This window comes from Hyalella azteca, unplaced genomic scaffold, assembly GCF_000764305.2.
Source record: "Hyalella azteca isolate HAZT.00-mixed unplaced genomic scaffold, Hazt_2.0.2 contig10564, whole genome shotgun sequence".
NCBI lineage: Eukaryota > Metazoa > Arthropoda > Malacostraca > Amphipoda > Hyalellidae > Hyalella > Hyalella azteca.
This window is the reverse complement of record NW_025940597.1, coordinates 32,654-57,664: the sequence shown is the minus strand read 5'-3', so window position 1 is coordinate 57,664 and position 25,011 is coordinate 32,654. Positions and strand designations below refer to the sequence as shown.

Below are 25,011 nucleotides of genomic sequence, written 5' to 3'. Positions count from 1 at the left end.
ATTTAAGAGTCACATAACAGATAGGTAGGGTAAATGCAGTATATTCCAACACATTAAGGACGCAGCAAGAAATGAATGGCTATAAAAATATTACCGTATGCACAACTCGAGTTCTGATTGCTTTACGTCACTCTCAAAACACCACACTACGCACCAGCAACAATGAAACGTCACAAACTGTTGCCATATTTATTTAAAAGCCTTTAGAATACAAACCTACAAAATCCCTGAATTCCGACGCTGTGTGTGACTAAATTCGGCATATTGTGAGACTAATTCCGGCAGCGCTTCAAACTTTATTAATTTGTAATTCCGGCGCCCTGTGTTGGAATTCCGACTCCCTGTGTGAGCTGTATCAGAATACGACACAGCTAGGAATGAGCTTAATTAAAAAATTTTAATTTAGGGCTGATTATTCTGGCAGCTACAGACTCTGCTGAACCCAAATTTTTGCAAGATTAATGTCTGCCACAATTATGCACAATACCATAAAATGGGATAACTTTGACCACTTTTTTTCAAAACGATGCCATTTTTTTACTAGATAAGTTAAACTTAAATTGAAACGTGCAAAATACAGGCCTATACTCTAGCTTCAATCACCATAAATTGCTGGCTCCTGCCTGTCATAGTTTTGATGTAGTTTCAAAAAAGTGATGGTCTTTGTTACCCCAGCTCTTGGGGTTTCTTTGACTGGGTGGTAAAATCAATTTTATTTTTGGTAAAATAACTTCAGGTTTTGGTGCATTAAAGTAGAACTCTTCTAGTTACATATGCAAATGACAAATTTTAGGAAATTGTTATAGTTTGTAAATTGGGGGTGCTGCTCCCCAATGGGCCAAATGTGACCACCTAATGGCAGCTGTGATGGGGTAACATTGACTGGTTTGGAAATTAAGTTGAAATTACCATATATAAGACTCTGTTGAGTCTGAAACATACAGAAAAAACATTAATAGGTGTATCAAACATAAAATATGTTATATAGGTACCTAATTTTAATTTTAACTTAATTTCCAAGCCGGTCAATGTTACCCCATCATGGCTGCCATTAGGTGATCAGAGTTCCCCCATTAGGGGGTGGTGCCCCCCATTTGCAAAATATGACACTTTCCTAAAATTTGTCATTTGCATATGTAACTAGAAGAGTTCTACTACAATGCATCAAAACTTGGAGTTATTTTACCAAAAAATAAAAAAATTGGAGGGGGTACTCCAACACGCTTTGAATAATAGCTCTTTTTCGTGGGTNTGAGGATTAGATCCCATGTACAGGATGATTTCTACAAATGTTTCTATTTCTATGGAATTTAGTCACAAGTTCTGTGTTAGATGTGGTTGTTCTCTTTGTGCTGCATAATTTATTTCTCAAACAATCAATTCTATGATTGAATCAGTCAATAAAAGTGTACACGTCAATAGGCCAGGTTTTCCCTCCATGAGAAGAGTTAGGTACAATTCACTGTTTTTCCGTCCCAGAAAACACTGTCTTTCTTTTATTTGATGTGGCACAATGACACACACCTTCTCTGCTGAACCTTCTATTCCTTGAATTTTATTTTCATTGTTGTTTTCATCACTAATTTCACCATCTAACTCCATTTCCTCACAACCTGAACCATCATTACTTTCTGGTGAGAATGTTATCTGATGAAATAGTATTATCACTTTTGGAAAAAAATAGTATCACTGTCATCACGTTTCATTCCCTTGAATCCACCATAAAAACTAGACTTTTCCATCATGAAAACTCAACTCATTTTGGTCTGAAAATACAAAAAAAAATACATTGTAAAATGAAAATAATTATTGCAAAACAAATTTATCAGCAAATTGCCACATAATCCATGTGGGTCGTATTGCAGTGGCACAGTAAATCTCACTCTGAGCTGCAAACTGACCCACATGTAGACCTTGAATTTTATTTTAGTTGCAGTAATGTGTAGAACACCTCAAGAAACACACACACAACCTCTTACTCCCATATATCAAAAATACCGACCATGGCATTAAATGTGTTAATATACCGTACAGGAAATTTCTTCAAAACCAATGTTTTACTCCCTGGATTTTTAAAAAATCCCCATGTTTGGTACGTTAGAAAACCCAACACCGGTGAGTATGTGGGCCGTCTCATGGAAGCAAGGTGGTGATGTTGATGGTCTCAAGGAAGCAACTTTTTGCATAACTAGTAATACTTTATCAAGTGTCTTTGTTCCTTATGCTGTTCACCTATCTTACCTTCTATTAACATAATTATTGTGAACAAGCCCATTGCCCATGTTCTTTTTTGTTCCCTCATTATCAATAGCTTTATTGCTGTTGTGCAAGCAAACCAATAAACCTTACTACACCTTTCATTTCATTATGATTAGAGGTAATTGATTTTAGCATGGTGACACTACCATCGGTCTTCCCTTTCTATGGGATGCATTGATTTTTTTCCTTTCTTTGATTTGATAAAGCACACCAATTAGCTTTTATAAAGACTTGTCTAGTTATTGGGTACACCCAATATTCAAGTGGACTTGAATTGTCAAGTCCACTCCAAGGATTTGTCAAGTACATTATGGAGAAAAAAAAAATTACCTGTAGTCTTATCTCAAGGTTCATAGGTCAATATGTAGAATTTTATTTTGAATTATCTACAGTTAGAACTTTATTATTCTCTCCCTGCTAAGTTGATTCCTTTGTGAGCTGAATTGGCTCAATTCATGAAACACGTTTGTGTTTGCAAGTCCCTCATTATTGATCATTCTTGTGATCTTGTCACAATTGATTTATTTTATTAGAATATTTTCAACTCTCTAGAATTATTCATGTGTAGCTCTACTTAACCTTGAATATACACATTCGATGAACCTCTACTATTAAATAATATTTGAACTTGATATTTTCATAGACACTAGAGCCCTGCAATTTTTTTGCATAACTTATTTATGAAATAATTTGTAACCTCATAATGACTTGTGCAACTGTTTTCAAATAAATGTTTCTCAGCTTTCAGATGGATTTGAGTTCATTCGTATTAGAAGGTTCAGAGCATAAAAATAATGATTCAAAGTTGACCTCTCCTGTTAATCCATTCTTGCCGTCAACTCATTTGGGTCATCACTCTCCCAATGCTAGCTCTCATAAGAATGGATTTAAATCAAGAAAACTCACAAACAAGGGAAATGGTGTTGATTTCCTATCCCATAGTTATGCATCTTTTGATGAGCTTGAGCTGATGGCCAACAATAAAGAAGTCAAACATAATCTGAAGCTTGATAATTCTGACGTCATGATGACGATAGCAATAGAAGGCCTGCAGCACCCTAGAGCTGTTGCATTTCTGCTGCTTTGGTATTTCTTCAGTGCTGGCACACTTTTTCTCAACAAGTACATCTTGACATATCTCAGCTTCAATCCATACCTCATGTGTGAGTTCAAGTAGAGCTTCAATTAATTTTATAGCTATACTTTTTTTGGATATAAATGCATATATATTTTTCCTAGCATGGCTAAAGATAAAATTATATTGTTGCAGTTGATATCTAAGTCTCCTTTAAAATCAGCATTAGTAATATGAAATTTGTCTATCTTACTTCCTTCTGCCTTGCTGCAGGTGGCTTACAAATGCTCATTACAATGATGTGTGGAGCTGTGCAGATGTGGTATCCAATGGGCTGCTACAAACATGGTCCTAAGAAAAAGAAACCTTCCAATTTTTATTTTAATATGATTATACTTGGCCTCCTACAGTAAGTAATTATTGTTTTAACAGCTTACCATATTCTTAAGTGAATTTTACATACATTTTAAAGTTGTCGTACGTGACGGCAACCATCAGTGCAAGTCATTTTGCGCTCACTAGAACGTATCCTTTTTGGGAAGTAGGCTTGTGACAATATTGCTCTGGTTACTCATGTCAGGTGGTAGAGGATTAATATTCTGTCTTGTAAATTTGGCTTCAAATGAATGCTTGCATTTTTGGTCATATCATGTTCTGTCTGATAACTGTAGGAATATGTCATAAATTTTGTTTACCTTTTTTGTTCTTGAAAACAAATATAATATTCCATTGTTTAAATTAATAGTCTGATGTTTATTGTTGACTGTAAAATGTTCACTAGTTACTAAATATTTCCCTAGAGAATATGATTGAAAGCACTTATGATCTTCCCATTTTTCAGGCTGGGCACTATTTTATTTGGCTTGGTGGCCCTCTATTATGTGGCAGTGAGCTTTGCAGAAACAGTGAAAAGTTCTGCGCCGCTTGTGACGGTGTTTTTGACGTGGCTCCTAAGAGGTAAATTATCTTACAAAGACCCGGGAGGGTATTGTACTTGCCATCACTTAGTTTTATTGGGTTATATCTACAACTGCGATTTGAAGATCTATCTACCTATAGGTATATATTTTGAGCTGCATTTCTTTCTGAATAGAAATTTATCTTCATATTTAGATCAAAACGTGAGCATTAGTTAAATATTTTTAGCTTATTGTCATATTTAAATGCTGATGCAATTTTTTAATTTTGAGTACGATTTATTGGAAGTAATGCTTGACCATTTTATGTTTTTAGACCATGAGGCAGTTCTCTAATATGTCATTTTTGTATTCACTTCGAATTTGCAATTTTTCTGCAGTGATTGCAGATCACCTTTGTTGCTGGTCCTGAGCTAATAAAATCTTATTTGGCTGATCTTTGAAATCAAGGCATTTTATTCATTTTTTATTCAGTATGATATCAGTCAGTCTATGCAGAATAAAATATCAACACTTCAACATAAAAATTCAGTGATAGCCTGACTTACAAATGGCTTTACTTGAGAACTCTCTCAGATACCAACCATTGGCGAGATTTTTTTTTGCTTCCACATACAAACAAAATATTTAATTTTGTTAATACACAAGAGATACCAATATCGCTTCCACATTTGAACATTTCCTTGTATGAACTAGTAAGTCCCTTTCTAAGTCAACGTATCAATACTATATGTATATATATGAGTGTGTGGAAAAATTTTGAGTTTGTAACCTGATTTCAAAGTTGCTGCTCACAATGTTGAGCCAATCTGGAAAAATTCTACAATTGCATTTTATGCATCAAATAGATGATACCAAGGGTACAGTTGTGAAGAAGGTTATTAATCAGTTCTTAACAGTTGTTAACAAGGTTAATTAATTACTGTCATCTTGCATCTCTATGTGTAGGGGAACGCACAAGCTGCCTCGTGCTGCTGACACTACTGCCTGTGATGGGTGGCCTGGCAGTGTGCAGTAGTGGCGAAATTTCCTTCAACTTCCTCGGTTTTTTGTGTGCACTCACCACCAACGTGTGCGAGGTCCTGCAGAGCGTCCTGTCCAAGACGGTTCTCTCTGATGCCTCTTATGACTACAAGTATGCCTTGATACAGCGTTACTAGTAGTTCATTCTTCCTGATGCCTCTTATCACTACAAGTATGCCTTGATATAGCATGCGGAGTGGTTCATTCTTCCTGATGCCTCTTACGAGTACAAGTATGCCTTGATATAGCGTTATGAGTAGTTCATTATTCCTGATGCCTCTTACGAGTACAAGTATGCCTTGATCTAGTGTGAGGAGTGGTTCATTATTTCTGCTGCAAACTTGAGTACAAATTTGCTTCACTAAAGTGCAAGCAGTAGTTCATTGCACTGTCCATTTTTTTGCGTAGCAACAGGTGAATGCTGATATCAATCCAGCTGTTTAAACATTGACTTTATTCCCTTTTAATTATGCGAATTTTTCATTTAATACTTAACTTTTTTGTTTATTTTGTTTATTGAAGTTTCTATAAGCCCTGACTTGAGTTTGTGGTTGACAGTCCTGCAGAGCTGCAGTTCTACCCTAACGCTGTAGGGGTGGCAGTGCAGGCGGTGGGGTGGCTCTTCCTTGTGTCGCGGTCATCCCTGCAGCAGCTGACCGACCCTCACCTGCTGGTGGTCATGTTGCTTGATGGCATCAGCTTCCATGGCCAGACCATCACTGCTTATGTCCTCATGAGCTACGTTAGCCCCGTCACCTACAGGTACACATCATATTTACAAGCTCTAAATATTTACCAGTTTATATGTGGCCACTTATTGGTCAGCATTTGGCTGGGCAACGGTCGTACATTTGTAACTCTTTTAAATATCTTGTATAACGGTCATTAATCGACCCGAAGTGACCTCAGGACATGGGTTGACTTTAAAGTGCGTGTTTTGCACTCTATTTACCACGAAAAGGTTATATCGAGACAATTAACCTGGAGAAGCAATGGTCCTGGATTCATATAACATTAAAATTTTAGCCTTGTCTCTGGCAATACTTCTTGACCGATGTTTTTCTTTGTCCTGCATCATTAATTAATTAAGTTAGTGCAACAGCCGTATATAGTTTGGATGAGACGTTTCATTTTGCTGAAAGAAACTTTACGACTGGCGTATCAATAAATTCTGCCCGAATACATTATAACTTTATCAACTTCCTCGTCTTGTGCCTCACCATCACATCACTGTTAGTGGGATCACCTCCTGATTCTGCGTTAGACGAGCTCTTCACTTAGAGTTTGTGTTCATGTGTGTTTGTGTTCAATCCACTTGAACGAAGAAGTATACAGTATTCACTTTCTCTTGGCTATGTTTCTATGCTCGCTGCAGAATGAAAACAATTATTTTTTGTGTGAGAGGCAGTACTTCTCTCATTTCCACGCTTGTGTCGAGCTGCCAGCACCGGGATAAATAAGGTTCAGTAACACATTACCTGGCTGTCTTATGAAAACTTGTCTCTTGTATTTCAGTGTAGCAAATACGACGAAACGAGCCGTGCTCATATGGCTGTCAGTTTTGGTGTTCGGCAACGCCATCACTTTGAGCAGTGGTCTAGGCACCGTCATGGTGATCGCTGGCGTGCTTATGTACAGCAGAGCCAAGCAGCACGACCAGACCAAGAGGATCCTCTTCTCGGTGCCTTCCACGCAAGTCGATCGTCATTACAAGTGATCGTCGCGCTCACTTCATGAGTCAAACTTGATCATTTCGATCGTCATTACAAGTGATCGTCGCTTTACTTCACGAGTCAAACTTTATCATTTCAGAGAGAAGTGTCTCTGTTAACGTTCCATGCTGGTGCCTTATTTTTTGTTGTTGCGTTCTCGTTAGGAGTGATATTGTGGGAGAACTTGCAAGCAGTAGTTCATTGCACTGTCCATGTTTTCGCGTAGCAACAGGTGAATGTTGATATCAATCCAGCTGTTTAAACATTGACTTTATTCCCTTTTAATTATGCGAATTTTTCATTTAATACTTAACTTTTTTGTTTATTTTGTTTATTGAAGTTTCTATAAGCCCTGACTTGAGTTTGTGGTTGACAGTCCTGCAGAGCTGCAGTTCTACCCTAACGCTGTAGGGGTGGCAGTGCAGGCGGTGGGGTGGCTCTTCCTTGTGTCGCGGTCATCCCTCCAGCAGCTGACCGACCCTCACCTGCTGGTGGTCATGTTGCTTGATGGCATCAGCTTCCATGGCCAGACCATCACTGCTTATGTCCTCATGAGCTACGTTAGCCCCGTCACCTACAGGTACACATCATATTTACAAGCTCTAAATATTTACCAGTTTATATGTGGCCACTTATTGGTCAGCATTTGGCTGGGCAACGGTCGTACATTTGTAACTCTTTTAAATATCTTGTATAACGGTCATTAATCGACCCGAAGTGACCTCAGGACATGGGTTGACTTTAAAGTGCGTGTTTTGCACTCTATTTACCACGAAAAGGTTATATCGAGACAATTAACCTGGAGAAGCAATGGTCCTGGATTCATATAACATTAAAATTTTAGCCTTGTCTCTGGCAATACTTCTTGACCGATGTTTTTCTTTGTCCTGCATCATTAATTAATTAAGTTAGTGCAACAGCCGTATATAGTTTGGATGAGACGTTTCATTTTGCTGAAAGAAACTTTACGACTGGCGTATCAATAAATTCTGCCCGAATACATTATACATTATAACTTTATCAACTTCCTCGTCTTGTGCCTCACCATCACATCACTGTTAGTGGGATCACCTCCTGATTCTGCGTTACACAAGCTCTTCACTTAGAGTTTGTGTTCATGTGTGTTTGTGTTCAATCCACTTGAACGAAGAAGTATACAGTATTCACTTTCTCTTGGCTATGTTTCTATGCTCGCTGCAGAATGAAAACAATTATTTTTTGTGTGAGAGGCAGTACTTCTCTCATTTCCACGCTTGTGTCGAGCTGCCAGCACCGGGATAAATAAGGTTCAGTAACACATTACCTGGCTGCCTTATGAAAACTTCTCTCTTGTATTTCAGTGTAGCAAATACGACGAAACGAGCCGTGCTCATATGGCTGTCAGTTTTGGTGTTCGGCAACGCCATCACTTTGAGCAGCGGTCTGGGCACCGTCATGGTGATCGCTGGCGTGCTTATGTACAGCAGAGCCAAGCAGCACGACCAGACCAAGAGGATCCTCTTCTCGGTGCCTTCCACGCAAGTCGATCGTCATTACAAGTGATCGTCGCGCTCACTTCATGAGTCAAACTTGATCATTTCGATCGTCATTACAAGTGATCGTCGCTTTACTTCACGAGTCAAACTTTATCATTTCAGAGAGAAGTGTCTCTGTTAACGTTCCATGCTGGTGCCTTATTTTTGTTGTTGCGTTCTCGTTAGGAGTGATATTGTGGGAGAACTTCTGAGGTAATGTCTGGACATTGTTATATGTGATAACTAATGACACTTTTATGCGTGGAAACTATGTTTTTATTAAACTAACATGTTGGTGTTGTGCCAATTTCAGTGCTGAACAGTGCCTTCTATATATTCTACTAGTGTGTTGGAAACTCATCGTTTGTTCGTGTGTGCGGCGGTGTTTTAAAGTTTGGACAACGGTTTTTTAATGTATTTGTGCTTTGAGTGACCCAGAAACTATATTTATGTGGCGCTATGTTGGTGTTGCCTGTGGTTCAGCTGCAGAACTCTGGATACGTGGGTTTCCTGGCCCCTGCGCTGACGTTCCTTACGACATTCCGTGTAGAGAAGAAAAGACTTATGCCTTGCCATGGGCCGTTACTTACTCTTCGTGTGGCTTGTTAAGAACGTTTTGTGATGATATTACTTAACGTTGTGTGAAACATGCATTTCTCGTGTGAATTTCCAGCAAAACTTCTATTTAACTATTTAATGCTTCTTGCAGAAATTGTGTTTTCCACACATTTGTAGTATTAGTACTTTAGACACGAAATTGAAAGTATTTAATGATTATTTGTATTATATAGCATTAGGTTTTTGTTTTATTCTTTATTTATTGTTATTAAACGTCCGTTTTAATTTAAAATTATTGTTTGAGCAACAGTGGAGCAGACCAGTTCAGGAATCAGCCACATAGTTTAGCGAAATCAACATTTAGATTCATTACATTCCATCTCGATTTTCTATTCCTGCTTCAAGTTTTGCAAATTTGTCAGATTTTGTTGCTGAACACTGAGCTACAGGCACTGCTAATGATATTTTATGCATTCCTGGGCATTTTAGAAGTCGATTTTTGTATAAAGCTTGATCTCTTGACTGGCTTACGAGAAAAAATTGCAATGGCCCTCCTCTTATTCCCCCATCATGCTAGTCAACATTTCTCTTAGCTAAACACAGAAAAATCACTCGGTGCTGGGATGAATATCGTCACGCTAACTGAGCATTTGTGACCCGATGTGAACTGCTACTGCGTGCATGTGCTAGAGCTGCTTACGCCTCAATTGAATTTTTAGCGTTCACTTATTAAAGCGCTTGACTGCCGCACTTTACTCTAAAATAAATTCACGTGTTTTTTCAGACCTAATCTTTCTTAGTTGTGTACGTAAAGTATTCGAACATGGGCAAAATTTCATACAACTCGGTACAATTTATGAGCTTGGGTGTCGCTCGCTGTTCATAATCCTTGCTTCGAACCTTCAGTTGGTCACTTCGCACGAGGGACCTGAGGTTTGCATGTGGACATTCTTAAGATTCATTTTCAATTGCTTGGATTGTGTAACACGAACTGTATTTCTGTGCCAGCTTACGTTATAAAATGAATTGTTTTCACATGAGGCAAATGTATTCACATTTCTTAAGCATATTTTTCCTGTTAAGAGACTGGAGTGTTGATTCGTAGCTTGTTGCAAATTCTCGTCTGTGATTACATCTATAAAATAACTGTAATTTAGTGAAGCCAAATTTATTAGGGATTTTGTGTAGCCGTGATAACTACCAATCACTAATTGGAACCTTGTTATAACGGCTAGTGCAGACTGGACTCACAATCGTTCAGGCTTCGCAAGTAAACTATCCTTGAATGAAGAAATAAAGTACATTGTAATGCACTTGAATGAATATACGTAAATAAGGCACCTACCGTTGATTCCAAGAAATAAGTTTAGTGAAGAATGAACTAACTTTAATCTGACGCCACCAATCGAAACGCAATTATATGTCAATTTCGAATCAACTAAATTACAAAATTGAATGGGTAATAAAAAGAAAGGTCGCTTACTCAATATATAATTACTTATTCACTAAAGGAATGCCTTTCCGCTACGTTATAAATAATTGCTGCGCGTCGATGAGATTAAGGACACCATTCGATCGTTGAAGTAAATGATTGGAGCGACGCGAGCTACAGACGAGGTTTTTGTGCACGGCTGGTGCCTCTTCCTCAGAAAAACAATCTACTGTAATGAATACGCGTAAGTCGAATGAGAGTATTATGATACGTGTAAGAATGTATGAAATGGTCCATGAAAGTCAAAGGAGGGATTAAGAGACTTGTGTGAACGGTTCACAGGTTCGTAATCTATTTGACATTAATGCATTCAATTAGACCTATCTGAGACCAGGCGCTGGTGTGCTATAGTTTGGTCTGCTAACTCTCTTCACCTCATCGCGACTGTGACGCGAGAAGCTCGCGTCTTCGACCAACATTCATGAAGCAGCGCTGGTAAGACAGGCGGGTATAAGGTGACATTAATCCCTAAGCTACGTATGTTATTAACCTAGATGCCATCAAAATATATTCCTACAATTATTATACACTAGACTTAGGATGTCCGTTACATTATACATCTACTACAGTGATTCTGTCGATAATAATCTTGGAAATTTAAATGCATGAAAAAGCTGCAATTGTTGCGAATTATAAACAGGGTTTAGGTGATTACAATACATTCACCAACGCCAAGACCTCAGACCCCATGACATTCAATGGACTATGAAAAATACTGCAACAGACCTCGCTACTAACAAAGACCTCAGACCCCATGACATTCAATGGACTATGACAAATACTGCAACAGACCTCGCTACTAACAAAGACCTCAGACCCCATGACATTCAATGGACTATGACAAATACTGCAACAGACCTCGCTACTAACAAAGACCTCAGACCTCATGAAATTCTAAGAACTATTCCCAATTCTGCATTCTCTGATCTATTTCTCGAAACGTTCAAATTCGTCTCGGCACTCTGGTATGTCAGTCAGGGACCACAAAACAAATGTGACGTAAAGAGCATTCTTCGTAGATAAAATTCCAAAGTTTTTCAAAATTTTGGTCCGCGCACTTATACAGTTGAAAAAATATCGCTCCATTGCAATTAAAAATATGAATTTAGGTAGAGTTTTGGGATTCAAACAAAGAAGTAAGAAGTACCTAGCGCTTCCCGAGTGAAAGTCAAATCATTAAACCAAGATGATCACAAATGATAACTTGAAACGTCCGCGGGTGTTTCGATGTTTAATCTTGACGAAAATCCCACATCTTATCTTCGCACATCAGGTTTCAAGCTGGGCATCTCTACGGATCAGCTCATCGGCCCACTCCAATTTCCGTTTTATCGTTGCGTGCAAGGGATGAAGGATTCTATAGTGATAATTTACTGATTATTCACAAAAGATCGCGGACTGTTACTCAGCTCTGAATGCGTCAAAATGTTTCCATCCGCAGTTCTGAGGTTTTCTCGCAGAGGTACCGGTACAGGGATGACCATGGCACTCCAACCGCCATAAGATGCTTGTGGGCTGACCGCTTTCTTCTCGTGAGTGTGCTCGGCTGCGTGGCCTAACATGGGTTGAGGTCGGTGGCCAGCGTATGGGTTGAACTCTGTAACCTTCATAGGCGTCACACTTGGAAGAGGCGTCGTTGTGGGTGTCACGGGAGAGGCTTCAGTTACGTTCTGAGAAGCTTCGTTATTTTCCAGTACATGATTCTCATACGGGTCTTTCTTTGACATTGCTATGGACGCGGACGAAAATATTGTATCAAAAGTTACAAGAGGATCATTGTTGGACACAGCGTCACTGACTGACTCGTCATCGACTGTCGCAGAACTGTCACTGCCGTCAGCTCCATGCAAATAATTCATGGCGTAACTGGACGTGACTTCATTGAATGCGGCTTGCTCGCTCATGTCACCGCCATAGGAGCCTGGATAGGCTAAGAGCTCGTATCCACTTGACAACAGAGAATCAGCGGCTGAAACATCAGTCTCATGATTACTATCGTACAAATCCGTAACGGTTTGGGGTGCACTTGCACCAGAGTAAGGAACAGAAGGATTCATGTAGCTGGGCACGAACGTCCTTTGGTGGAATGCGCTCGCAGGATACTGAACATCATCAGGTGTTAGGGGAGACAGACCGGAAGGAGGTTCGTGGAATGGACCCACAACATTAAACTTTTCAGAGCTGTGTGGCAGTTGTACTTGATGTACGGACGGTTTCGGGTCCACCTTAATGCTATTGGCACCTTGCACCGATAGGATCGTATCACTAGCGTCTTCTGGCATTTTTCCTCTGCGTCGAATGTTCAGGTTTCCTCCCATGAAGTCGTGGAAATTAGAGAAAAAGTTAGTGAGAGAAAATGAAGAGTCGGGCTCGTGATATTGCGGCTTGGGTGGACGATACATTTTGATTTTGTCCTGGTCGTACTTCAGAGCATCCTTTGAAACTATTTTGAATTGGCCTGGTCTTAGAACCTTTGGTCCGCCGTGCGATTTCTCGACAGCGTTTTGGAGTAACGCATCTTTGTGCACAGAAGACAACGGAGCGAGCTTGTAGACTGTAGCAGTATTTGAAATCTGCAGGGGTTTGTTGTGGATAATTTTACCTTTCACGAACTTGAAGTCGGCAAATGAATTTTTTTCCCTGGATTCCAGTCGGTAGGAAGGGTTTGGTGGCAGTTGATGCTTATTGTAATCACTGGGACTGTAATGGTAGTGCGGGGGAGTTGGGGCAGGTGTTGTCGTAGTTGTGGTTGTGGTGGTGGTGGTGGTTGTCTCTGGGCGTGGTGGTGACGGACGGTACACCGGATAGTGCTTCATCACTGCAGGAGGAGGGGGTGGAGGTGGCGGTGGTGGAGGGGGAGGAGGAGGAGGAGGGGGTGGTGGTGGAGGACGTCTAGAATGGCGCGGCCCAGAAGGTCCGGAGAACATATCCATGATTGACGAGCTACTGCTCCTTCTGTTGCCGTGGTATCGCCGGAACGCGTCAGCGAGTTGCTTCTGACGCGAGAAAAAGAAATGAGGAGGAGGTGGTGGAGGGGGCGGAGGCCGCCTACGGTCATCGTCACGTCTACGCGGATAGTCGTCTTCTCTACGACGGTAGTCGTCATCTTTCCGTGAATAGTCATCATCTCTCCGAAGATAGTCGTCTTCTCGACGTGGATGATCGTCTTCTCTACGCCGATAATCTTCTCGTCGCGGAATATCGTCATCTCTGTACTTGTGAGGCCTGGAGCTCGGCCGCCGCTCATCTCTTTCTTCACTCGACGTCAGTAATGGCGGAGGATCCCGGAAATCTTCAGGTCGGATAACGTTAATTTCCTCGTTTTCGTAAGAATGCATGGGCCTAAATGAGTGTTCCAGGGAGGGAGGTGAAGCTGTCGCGGTCTTAAAGTTGTGTTCGTGGTATTTTTGGCTGCCAGACAGATAATGAGTTGGGTCCTGGTAATGTAAAGTGGGCTTGTCATGGGAAGGAACTGGGTTGTTGCTGAGCAGCGGGTGCGAGTAACTCATCGGGATGGGTCGGAATGAATCGCTTGGTGGCGGGGAAGGGTCAAAATGAGTAACTGTGTTAGAGGGAATAAAAGGAAATGTTTGCGAGGCTTGATAATTGGTGCTTACCTTAGCGTAGCCTTGTGATGGGATATTATTAACAGTGCTGAAGACATTGTTCTCATACGATACTGCTGGTGCAACTATTTTTTCAGTTGTGACGAAGTGGTGAGAGTTGATTTTGTGCGTAGGTTTGCTTCGAGTGAAAGAGGCAGCCTTGGTGTAGCGGAATGACGGTGCCTCGGTGGTAGAAGTGGTAGTTGTGGTGCTTTTAGCAGCAGGTACTCGAGCCGGAGCCTTATGTATGGTTGCAGGGCGTTTAGCTTGGTCTGGCACGCCGTCTGTGTGGTGCGACAATATATCAGATAAAGCTTTCTTCGTTTCAGCTTTGGGAGTGGAAGTCGGGAACGGCTTTTGAGTTGTTGAACGTATTAATTTTTTTGTAGTGGTAGTGGTAGTTGTGCGGATGGGACGAGCAGTCGTGGTTGTTGTTGTAGTTACTACACGAATTATCCCAGCGGATGGTCGCCGAGTGCGCACAGGTCGTTTTCGAAAACGGTTGGGCGGCACCGGTAAAATATTAGGCGGGAGTTCATGTCTGGTTTTGCTGCCGAATACCTGACGGAACCGATTTGGTCGAACTGTTGTTGTTGTTACTACCTGATACCGAGCACTTTTTGGGAATACATCTGATGGTCGATCGCCTACTTTTGCAATAGTGGTAGTAGTTGGAGGAGTGATTGTAGTGGTGGTTGTTCCTAACGTTGTTCTCGGAGAAGAAGTGGTCACCACGACAGCTTGAGTCGTTTCTGGCGTTTTTGTAGCGGTTCTTGCAGTAGTGGTGGAGCTACTAGTGAACGTTTGAATCTGTGACGGCAAAGAAAGTCCAAGTTTGACAGCAAGAGTCGGTTTTGATGGTTTTGGACTGTCACGATACAAAAGTTGAGGTCTTTTGGTGTCGAGACGACGTCTCTGGAAAGGTGTTGCTCGAGTCATTTTCACCTCCTGCACAAGCCTGGTAGCAGGCGATGAAGAAGCGGTCGTAGAGTTGACATCAGGGGTAGAGGTCACCGTCGGCTTTGTCATCAGTAATGGCGGCTCAGTAAGAGGCTTGCGGGTGGCAACAAACGCGGGCTTGGGAGCTTGTGTGCCGATTGCTGTCGCGTAAAGCCTTTCTTTGCTGTTGCCTTGAAGTATCGTGCTGGCATAGCCACCGATGATAAGAGGCTTTGGTTTCTCAGGTTCTTTCCTAGCTGCAAGCCCCCAGTCTATGTGCCCAGAGCTCGTGTCTCTGACATCCCAAGGTTTAGGGACGCTACCGTGAGGGTTGACTCGTTCACTCGTCACCACGGTCGTGGTGCTCGGCTTCTTGTAGTTGTACCTTAAAAAGTCATCCTGATCAACGAATGTGTAGACAAGCTGGAATAATCGCTTGTTTTCACAATTGAAAACAAAACATGAATAAATTTCATTATGCAGAGTATTTTTGTTATAAAAAATATTCGTTAAAATCAAGTTATCATTTCAGAAGTCAGAAATCAACGAAATCATTAGCACTAAAGAAATAGTGAGATATTTCTGATACCTTTGACAATTTCTTAATACATATTTTTGATCAACGTTATCATGAAATTAGGTTTAAATAATGTTCATATTTTCCCCACGAAATTTGAATTAGTAGATCGAATATTTTACAATTGATAGAGAAAGAACTGAAGAATAAATTTTCCAAAGAATCATTGGAATTAAAAAGCCGGATACAAACGTAAGAGCAGCGTGTCTGTTAATGCCAAAAATGAATGCTATTCGCATTAAGTAAAGTTTCACTGCGTTCACGGGTCACATGACTCACTCGAAGTTTGCGTTCTCAGCCTGCAGCATAACGGCCGAGAGCAGCGACGGGTCGGCGTACGAGGGCCCCTGGTAGGTGTCTTGCGGTGACATGCCCTGCAATGTAAGTGTGCCTTCGTAAGGAAAAAATTCTTCACATTCACCTCAAATAATGGTACGATGTAAAATTTTGATATTTTCCTCTAAAATTGAATGGATAGGAGGAAATAATGGCGCTTTTTCTCATCTAAACATCATCAAGGATATTGTTTTGAGGTAACAATGCAATGAAGGCAGGGTGGCCCAGTGGTTAAAGTTTAGAAAACCAAGATTGGAGCAGAGAGGTGCGGGTTCGATCCCAGCTCTGTGCGCCAGTTTCTGGTCAGAATTGGCAAGGAGGCCTGGCGGTTAAGCACAGCAGAATTGTAGCAGTGAGTTGTGAGTTCGAGACCTCAACAAGCTGTGAATGTTCTACGCTGTTAAGAATCGGCGACAGGCCTATGACCTAATAAACGCTGAAACCGCTATTATTATTATTATTATTATATTATTATTATTATTAAGACGGCACACTCACAGAGACGCGGTCGCCGAGGTGGCCGAGGTGGTTCTCGTAGCCAGGAAAGTCGGGGTCTCCTCGGCCCCTGCGAGCCTCGCCGGACTCTATGATCACGAGCCGCTCGCCTGTCGCGAGCACCACATGCCAGGCGAGCAATAGCACCAACATCTGCGCATACAACATGATTAAATGATGTTATGCCAACATCTGTACATACAACATGATCAAATGATGGCACGCCAACATCTGTGCATACAACATGATTAATTGATGTTATGCCAACATCTGTGCATACAACATGATTAAATGATGTTATGTCAACATCTGTGCATACAACATGATTAAATGATGTTATGCCAACATCTGTACATACATGATCAAATAAGGCCATGCCAACAATAGTGCTAACATCTGTGCATACAACATGATTAATTGATGTTATGCCAACATCTGTACATACATGATCAAATAAGGGCATGCCAACAATAGTGCTAACATCTGTGCATACAACATGATCAAATTATGGTATGTCAACAATAGCGCCAACATCTCTGCATACAATATGGTCATATATTGAACGCAAGTTCAGAACTTTCAATTGTGATGCTGGAGGACGAACAAAATTTATTAATCGCGCGAGGCAAAAAAGAAGGAACTAACAAGAATATAAACCTTATAAATGAGACACAAATTTACATAATGTAAACAAAGAATTTTTAAGCGAGCAGTGATCTTTGTCACTGGAACTCACTTGACCCGAGTGATAAATAAATTGTTGTGTAGAAGTTAGCATACAATGCACGCACGTATTTAGGACGCAGCAGCAGAGCGGGCAGCCCGCGGCCAATACCCAAGATAAAGAGGCAACTGCTGTACGACGTTCCAGTAACCGCATTCATTTGAGTGCAAGTCAATTACAAGCAGAGCTTTCCCAGCTCTTCACGCTCACTTATTTGTCATTGTTTCGCTGGGCAATGCAAAGTGATTTACGACACTGCGGCAGGGCTCAAATAAAAAACAATTTGTAAATATTACAATGTTATAAAATGTTACAAAAAATACTACGTTATAATGTTATAAATTGGCAATAAATTTTCAGGCTACAATTAACACAGACAGCACAAATAAACAGATGTGTGAAAGTAGAGAATATTTAGAAAATTATAAGTAAAAAAATTCGACAAGGAAGCAAAAATCGCAGTACAATATCGTGAGACCGTTGATGAACCGTGAATGCCACGGTACGCAAGGCATAAGACCACGACGGTAATGGCAAGAAGTGAGTCATAAGACCACGACGGTAATGGCAAGAAGTGAGTCATAAGACCACGACGGTAATGGCAAGAAGTGAGTCACAAGTTATTTTGGAGGCCAAATATTTACCAGCGCTTCAGCTATTTAGCTATCTTGCACCGAAAGTCAAGATGAACATCACCATAGAGGTGGAAGGTCTCAATTATTCATCACCCACAAGGGGCGGAAGGTCTCAATTGTCCCTGTCTCTTATACACATCTAGATGTGTATAAGAGACAGTCTCTGTACGTTGATTTATGCGTTCACNTTTGAGCTACACCCAAATCATATCTCTAAGTAAATAAGAAATAGCGAGTATCTGATGTTAGTTTGAGCTACACCCAAATCATATCTCTAAGTAAATAAGAAATAGCGAGTATCTGATGTTAGTTTGAGCTACACCCAAATCATATCTCTAAGTAAATAAGAAATAGCGAGTATCTGATGTTAGTTTGAGTTACACCCAAATCATATCTCTAAGTAAATAAGAAATAGCGAGTATCTGATGTTAGTTTGAGTTACACCCAAATCATATCTCTAAGTAAATAAGAAATAGCGAGTATCTGATGTTAGTTTGAGCTACACCTAAATCATATCTCTAAGTAAATAAGAAATAGCGAGTATCTGATGTTAGTTTGAGTTACACCCAAATCATATCTCTAAGTAAATAAGAAATAGCGAGTATCTGATGTTAGTTTGAGCTACACCCAAATCATATCTCTAAGTAAATAAGAAATAGCGAGTATCTGATGTTAGTTTGAGTTACACCCAAATCATATCTCTAAGTAAATAAGAAATAGCGAGTATCTGATGTTAGTTTGAGTTACACCCAAATCATATCTCTAAGTAAATAAGAAATAGCGAGTATCTGATGTTAGTTTGAGTTACACCCAAATCAGATCTCTTTCAAAATTTAGTATAGATCTAGAATTTTACTAGAAATGTCTTCACTTCTTGTTTGTGAAACACAGAAGAATTATAGTTTTTCTGAAAAAATTCTGCTCGTCAAAATTCTGACTAATAACAGAATCGTCTCGGTATGTGGGATGAGACTAGGAGAATCTCTCGCGATGCTCCTGGTTAATGCGAACATATTGCCCCATAGACATGAATAGCCTATGGGGCTAGTTAACTAGTCGCACCACTGGTCGAAATTGCCACGAGCAATCAAGTGTTACTGCGCTTCCAAACACTTACGCCGATAGAAAAGCAACAATGCAATGCGAAGTGCAAGACACTAATCTAAATACCGGCATCTTACGAACATATTTCGGGGCGCACAAAAGATGTTAATGCTCAGGGGCCGTATTATCAAAACTTCGTAAGTACGCAAAATCGACTTACGAGTGGCGTTGCTATGACAACGTAATACTNAGATAGACTAACAGCTCGCCTGCCCACCTACGACAGAGATGCGAGGAAGATCAGAAGTGTCGGAGCAAGTATCAATGGAATCACCGGAAAAGATTAATTGGGAGAATTCAACCTGTGATGACATGCTCTAAAGTCTAAATTAATGTATTATAGCAGCAACCAAAGATAGCTTCAGGCATAGACTGAAAAACCTTTATACATTTCATCCCACACGTGACCACGATCGATGATATATATACATATAGATAAAATGTATAAATAAAAAGCAGTCCTTAATTGAGCATCGCGAGAGAATCGCTATAAACTTTTAAACCAAAATATCCGCATGAGAAAGCTGGAGCTCTGCTCCTGAAAAAACTTGCCAGCCTGGATTCTCACTCCTCAAATCACAGGCTCGGTTCAAGTCTACATTTAAGTCCTGGGGGAATTTAGAGCAGACGAGAAGTAATTCAGTGTCTCTGCAATCATATATTGCTACAGGCGCGATGCTCTTCCAGCGAAAAGTTATAATGAGACGTATCTGCGACGCGGTCGACGTCAATACGTGGTGCCAATTCGAAAAATATATATAACTGATCAAATTACTTTACTCAAAAAAGTATCAGTATCTTTAAAAAGTATCATTATAAAAAAGTACCTTTACTCAGTAAAAGTATTAAATATAATAATTTTAAGTCTGAAAAGTATGTTCATGTAAATTCACTTGTAGCACAAATTGATTTTTAAGCTTGGTTCGCACCATATATAGTGACGACCATACTGCCGGGCATGTCCGGTCACGGTCCGTTCCCTGACAGGTGCATTCACAAGTTCAGTCCGGTCGATCACGGGCTGTCTTCACTTCAGTTTTTTCGTATAACGTGCCATGCTAGTCACGCAGCTTTGCATGCTAACTGGTATACATCCAACTGATTGCTAGCTGGTCCATAGACTTAAGAAATCTGGTATGGTGAGATGGTGTCTGGTATGGAGATTTTTATCTGCTGTAGTAATTGCTAAAATCTGGTATGTTGAGCTGGCAATCTGATGTACACGGCAAAAAAAAATAGTTGGTACTGCTGCAGTCACGTGACAATCAAAATATATTTTGCTTTGATCGTGACTGTACCGTGCCTAGCTGGTACGTGTCCGGCAGTATGGTGTGAAAGACTTAATTGGAAATTAAATAAGTTTAAGCGTTCTTCAGACCCGAAATACGCATCACGAACCATTTCTTAGAAAAAACTATAAAAGAATGTTGTACATTTTTTCCCTAAGCGCTCATGTCGCAGCATCAACCCACGCTGGTCATCTCTCACCCTGATCGCATCTGTGATGCACTTAGTAACCTTCCGGGAATGCTAACGAATTCGGGGTCAATGTATAGCAGTGGTTCCCAAAGTGGGCGATATCGCCCCCCTGGGGGCGGTGGAAAGATCCTGGGGGGGGGGCGGTGAGGAAGAAAGGGGCAGTTGGGGGCGGTAGTCCGCGAAATCGAAGTCAGAAGTTCGTAAGTTTGTTTGACGATTTGTACACAACACATGTAGAACACGACTCCGAATCAAATAAATTTTCACGAGCTAAAAGTCACCGTTTGGTAGTTAGGAATTTATATTCAAAATTCCGTTCGAATCTGTTCAGAAGTTTGAAAGAAATTATTTGATCACGGCGAATTTCGGCCCGTATCGCCATATAACTCACGAATGAAGGTGATGTTTAACATTTTTTCACAAGCTAAACATCACCGTTATAGGTCCTAATGAATGCGTGTTCCAAGTTTTATCAAGCTGCGTTCTTTATTGGGAGATATTCCTTGGTCACTGAATTTGGTAAGTGGCCGTGAGACCGGCTGCGCAACCGGCCACGAGTCTGGCCGTAAATTTGTCCGAGCCGTCTGGAATTTCTAGTGCTGAAACAGTTAAAACTGTAAAAAATATATTGCTTTACTAAATGGGGTTCTATTTGTGAACCTTTCTCTTTTAAAACTGCAGCGTACTAAATTTCAAGAAAGAGGCGTTTGTTTTTATATGTGTCTGTTAAAATTCTTCATCATAACTGCGACACAAAATTCTTCATCATAACTGCGACACAAAATTCTTCATCATAACTGCGACGAGTACGAACGATGACCAACCTCGCCGCCCAGTGAAGGGTATAAAAACACGGCCTCACTAACGGTTCCTAAAAACACGGCCTCACTAACGGTTCCTAAAAGGAGGGCCACGCACTTTCTACGAAACCAGTTTCGAGCACGGGACACAAGTGCATTGGATTACGAATTGAAATTTCGAAAAAACTTTCCGAGACGTCCGAGTCCACGTGTTCGGTGCTAACGTAAGTCTGACAAAAATGAGAACGTTACTATGAGTCACACCTGAAATGTAGGGTAGGTTTTTCAACAGCACCACTGCTCAAGGAGGTATAATGGCCTGAGGACAATTTCTACGTTACTGACAGCTCGATAATAGAAAAGATAGACTAACAGCTCGCCTGCCCACCTACGACAGAGATGCGAGAAAGAGCAGAGGTATCGTGGCAAGTATCAATGGAATCACCGAAATGAATATTTATTGGGAGAATTCAACCTGTGATGACATGCTCTAAATTAATATATTATAGCAGCAACCAAAGATAACTTCAAGCATAGACTGAAAAACCTTTATACATTTCATCCCACACGTGACCACGATCGATGATATATATATACATATAGATAAAATGTATAAATAAAAAGCGAGCATCGCGAGAGAATCGATATAAACTTTTAAACAAAAATGTCCGCATGAGAAAGCTGGAGCTCTGCTCCTGAAAAAACTTGCCAGCCTGGATTCTCACTCCTCAAATCACAGGCTCGGTTCAAGTCTACATTTAAGTCCTGGGGGAATTTAGAGCAGACGAGAAGTAATTCAGTGTCTCTGCAATCATATATTGCTACAGGCGCGATGCTCTTCCAGCGAAAAGTTATAATGAGACGTATCTGCGACGCGGCCGACGCTTAGGTCAATTCGTGGTGCAAATTCGAAAAAAATATGTACAACTGATCAAAAAAAAAACATCAGTATCTTCAAAAAGTATCATTATAAAAAAGTACCTTTACTCAGTAAAAGTATTAAATATAATAATTTTAAGTCTGAAAAGTATGTTCATGTAAATTCACTTGTAGCACAAATTGATTTTTAAGCTTGGTTCGCACCATATATAGTGACGACCATACTGCCGGGCATGTCCTCATGTCGCAGCATCAACCCACGCTGGTCATCTCTCACCCTGATAGCATCTGTGATACACTTATAGTCACCTTCCGGCAGTGCTAACGAATTCGGGGTCAATGTATAGCATAAGCTGTTCGTCACGGAACATCTTCCAGAAAATGTAATTACAAAGTTACTCATGGAAGAATTGATCTCATTTACCACATAGATTATTCTGTTTTTAACTTAGCATGAACGATAAATTACTTATCCAGCATCAGTAATGATAATAGCATTCAAACAATAAGCAGCGCAGTAACTAAGTACTATAAGATAAGGTCTATTTGAATTATTCCATCACCTTAAACTCAATCAAACTAAGTAGCACAACTGCACAATGTCTTCCAGAAGAAAAACCTTCAGTTCATCCTTAAAATTCCAGGAATAGCGAAGAGCTCACAAGCGGAAACTCTGACACTCGGAACCACATGTAATTGTACGGTGGGCATCCGCATGCCCAGCTGCTGGCAAAAACACACTAGCTTTCTCCGGGCAGCACAAAATCTGCCCAACGCAGCGCAAAAATAGACAAACTTCACGCATCGTTTACCAGCAGACGGTCACGACTCTCTGATCAGGTATCATCGACAGGCCTCAGGTAAAATTAAGATAAAACAGAAGTAGGTCGTAGCACAATTTCTCGACGCAGCGACAAATCCAGCGAAACATATTAATTATATTAACGTGTATCATTCTCAAAACTAGAACCTACTGAATAATAAGAGCGCTGATAAATATTTTAAGCTTATTTTAAATCGGTGAAAAAATATTCGAATGACAATAACGCATAATCCTCTTCCACTGATTAGATGTTCAACTCGTACCGCACAGTTCGACGGGCCATCTGAACAATACTGGGCAGGGAGGCCCAGCGGTTACAGTTCAGAGTACCAGGATTGAGCAGTGAGCTATTGGTTCGAACCCAGCTACATGCGAGAGTTCTGGTCAACTCGGCAAAGTGACTGGGCTGTTATGCACGACAAAATTGGAGCATTGCGTTGTGTGTCCAATACCTGCAACAAATTGTTGAGAAATTCTGCGATGTTCAGAATCGTGACAGATCAAATGGCCAACTTAACGCTAATACCGCTATTGCAATTACTAATAAGATACCTGGTCTAAGCTGAGTTCAGTGACCTCATTCCTAAAGCTCAAGATGATCGCTTGTCTTCTCACCGGACCCACAAAAAGTGCAATAATATTTCAATGTCCAAATCACTCTCGTCTTGATGAGTTGATTACAGCAACTGGTGCTGCCTGGAACCTGCAGGCTCCGCACGATCGAAGATCAAGACCATGCGAACAATCTCATAGCTTGATAATAATGGAAAAATTAGATTAATGCGAAGATGAACAGTAATTAAGAGTGATAAACTAATTACATAAATACCGCTCAACTTTGATATGAAAATGACAGATATTAGTCAATTAGTCAAAAATGAAACGGGGTTCATCAAATCATTTGTGTCGAATCATAAGCAGTACGACGTACAGACAAGCGACTAATTTGTTCCGAAAAGTATGAAGTCGAAAGATACTATTCAGTGTAGACAATGGGTGTATAGATTATCAATAATGTAAACAGATTAAGTCTATTGAAATGTATTGGTTAGCGTTCCAAATCTCGAACAAAAGCATTGTGAGTTTGTGACGTCATTGACAAATTTTCAACACCGCGTGAAGAATTGAAGGTGAGCGCCAGGCGAGCGCCACGCATGAACCTGGGGCCATACTTTCAAAAAAAGTTACGATATCGTAAGTTCATTGGCCTATCGTTGACGGCCTATCAAGCAAAATCCACCTATCGTAGACAAGAAAATAAAGCGTAAGCACTTACGTTAACTTACCGAGTTTTGAAAGTATGGCCCCTGACCGTGAGTGAGGGAGGAAAAGACAGCCAAGAAATTTCAGCAGAATGTTTGCTCGAAGCTTCTGGTCAGGCAGCTTGGTGAGACTGAGTGCTTACGATGCTACAAGCACATGCACCCATTGGCATCTGATTGCCTAGGTGAGACTGTAAGGTTTGCTGCTACAAAAGNGAAATTGGATAGAGAATTATTGGCCGTAATTTGCACATTGCTGCATGCATATTGATATTCAACCTACATTCAAGCAAAAAACTGGTATTCTAGGCTCTGTCATTAGAGACTGAAATCAATAATTTCATCACTGAACTCAAAGCCGATTATTTCGATATTATAGCGCAAGGGACACTTTAATGACATCTTACTCTTTATCATCATTCGTAATACAGCCCTTAAGCCCCTTATAAGATTTACATTGATTCGAAATATTTAAAGTTACAAATCATAGGGAGCGCACATGTCGCGCGTAACCGGATGTTCAAATGAGGTAAAGAAGTCAACAAATGTCAAATATGGTAATTATTTCGTTCTCTTTGTATTGACTCACACATTGACTCGTTCTCTTTGTATTGACTCTCTTTGTATTGTTTGTGAACGTTAATTGTGTGAGCGGCAAACCATAACCTTTGACTCACTAATGAGCGAGCATCGAACACTAGAACAAAACTCAGAATAACTAGAACATAACGCGAAACTATCATTGAAGTCTCATTGTATGTCAGCGGGATAGGAGAATGAAGTACGGTATAGCCTGTCTCTTA

The 25,011-nt window shown here is 40.5% G+C and overlaps 3 protein-coding genes across 5 annotated transcripts in view; 2 read left to right on the top strand and 1 right to left on the bottom strand.

Moving 5' to 3' along the window:
- Nucleotides 1-2,997: 2,997 nt before the first annotated feature.
- LOC108669629 (solute carrier family 35 member E2A) lies at nucleotides 2,998-7,159 on the top strand. Its single transcript, XM_018157007.2, has 6 exons — nucleotides 2,998-3,422; nucleotides 3,608-3,743; nucleotides 4,176-4,291; nucleotides 5,200-5,386; nucleotides 5,833-6,036; nucleotides 6,790-7,159. The coding sequence occupies exons 1-6, from the start codon at nucleotides 3,008-3,010 to the stop codon at nucleotides 6,989-6,991; spliced, it is 1,260 nt and encodes a 419-aa protein (XP_018012496.1). The 5' UTR covers nucleotides 2,998-3,007; the 3' UTR covers nucleotides 6,992-7,159.
- A 128-nt stretch (nucleotides 7,160-7,287) lies between these two features.
- Nucleotides 7,288-8,972, top strand: LOC108669631 (solute carrier family 35 member E2B). The gene is made up of 2 exons (XM_018157008.2): nucleotides 7,288-7,566; nucleotides 8,327-8,972. Exons 1-2 carry the CDS (start codon nucleotides 7,484-7,486, stop codon nucleotides 8,526-8,528), a joined length of 285 nt encoding a protein of 94 aa, XP_018012497.1. The 5' UTR covers nucleotides 7,288-7,483; the 3' UTR covers nucleotides 8,529-8,972.
- Nucleotides 8,973-10,533: 1,561 nt separating this feature from the next.
- Nucleotides 10,534-25,011, bottom strand: part of LOC108669628 (flocculation protein FLO11) — an 18,317-nt gene continuing 3,839 nt past the window's right edge. The window contains exons 2-5 of one of the 3 annotated variants that reach the window (XR_001930673.2): nucleotides 16,506-16,655; nucleotides 15,951-16,045; nucleotides 11,295-15,479; nucleotides 10,534-11,228 (exon numbers count right to left, since the gene is read on the bottom strand). Coding sequence is in view for 1 of the 3 variants with exons in the window: in XM_018157006.2 (XP_018012495.1) it covers nucleotides 11,921-15,479; nucleotides 15,951-16,045; nucleotides 16,506-16,655 (3,804 nt within the window). In the remaining 2 variants the exon portion in view is untranslated. Of the gene's footprint in view, nucleotides 15,480-15,950; nucleotides 16,046-16,505; nucleotides 16,656-25,011 lie in introns of all 3 variants that reach the window. The other 2 variants (XR_001930674.2, XM_018157006.2) reach the window with 2 other exon arrangements.

What these genes read in the sequence shown, in the direction of transcription:
- LOC108669629 (XM_018157007.2), top strand. Translation starts at nt 3,008, where the DNA reads ATGGATTTGAGTTCATTCGTATTAGAAGGTTCAGAGCATAAAAATAAT. An exon ending in TTTGACGTGGCTCCTAAGAG is followed by an intron (nt 4,292 to 5,199) that starts GTAAATTATCTT and finishes CTCTATGTGTAG; the next exon opens with GGGAACGCACAAGCTGCCTC. An exon ending in GTTAGCCCCGTCACCTACAG is followed by an intron (nt 6,037 to 6,789) that starts GTACACATCATA and finishes CTTGTATTTCAG; the next exon opens with TGTAGCAAATACGACGAAAC.
- LOC108669631 (XM_018157008.2), top strand. Translation starts at nt 7,484, where the DNA reads ATGTTGCTTGATGGCATCAGCTTCCATGGCCAGACCATCACTGCTTAT. An exon ending in GTTAGCCCCGTCACCTACAG is followed by an intron (nt 7,567 to 8,326) that starts GTACACATCATA and finishes CTTGTATTTCAG; the next exon opens with TGTAGCAAATACGACGAAAC.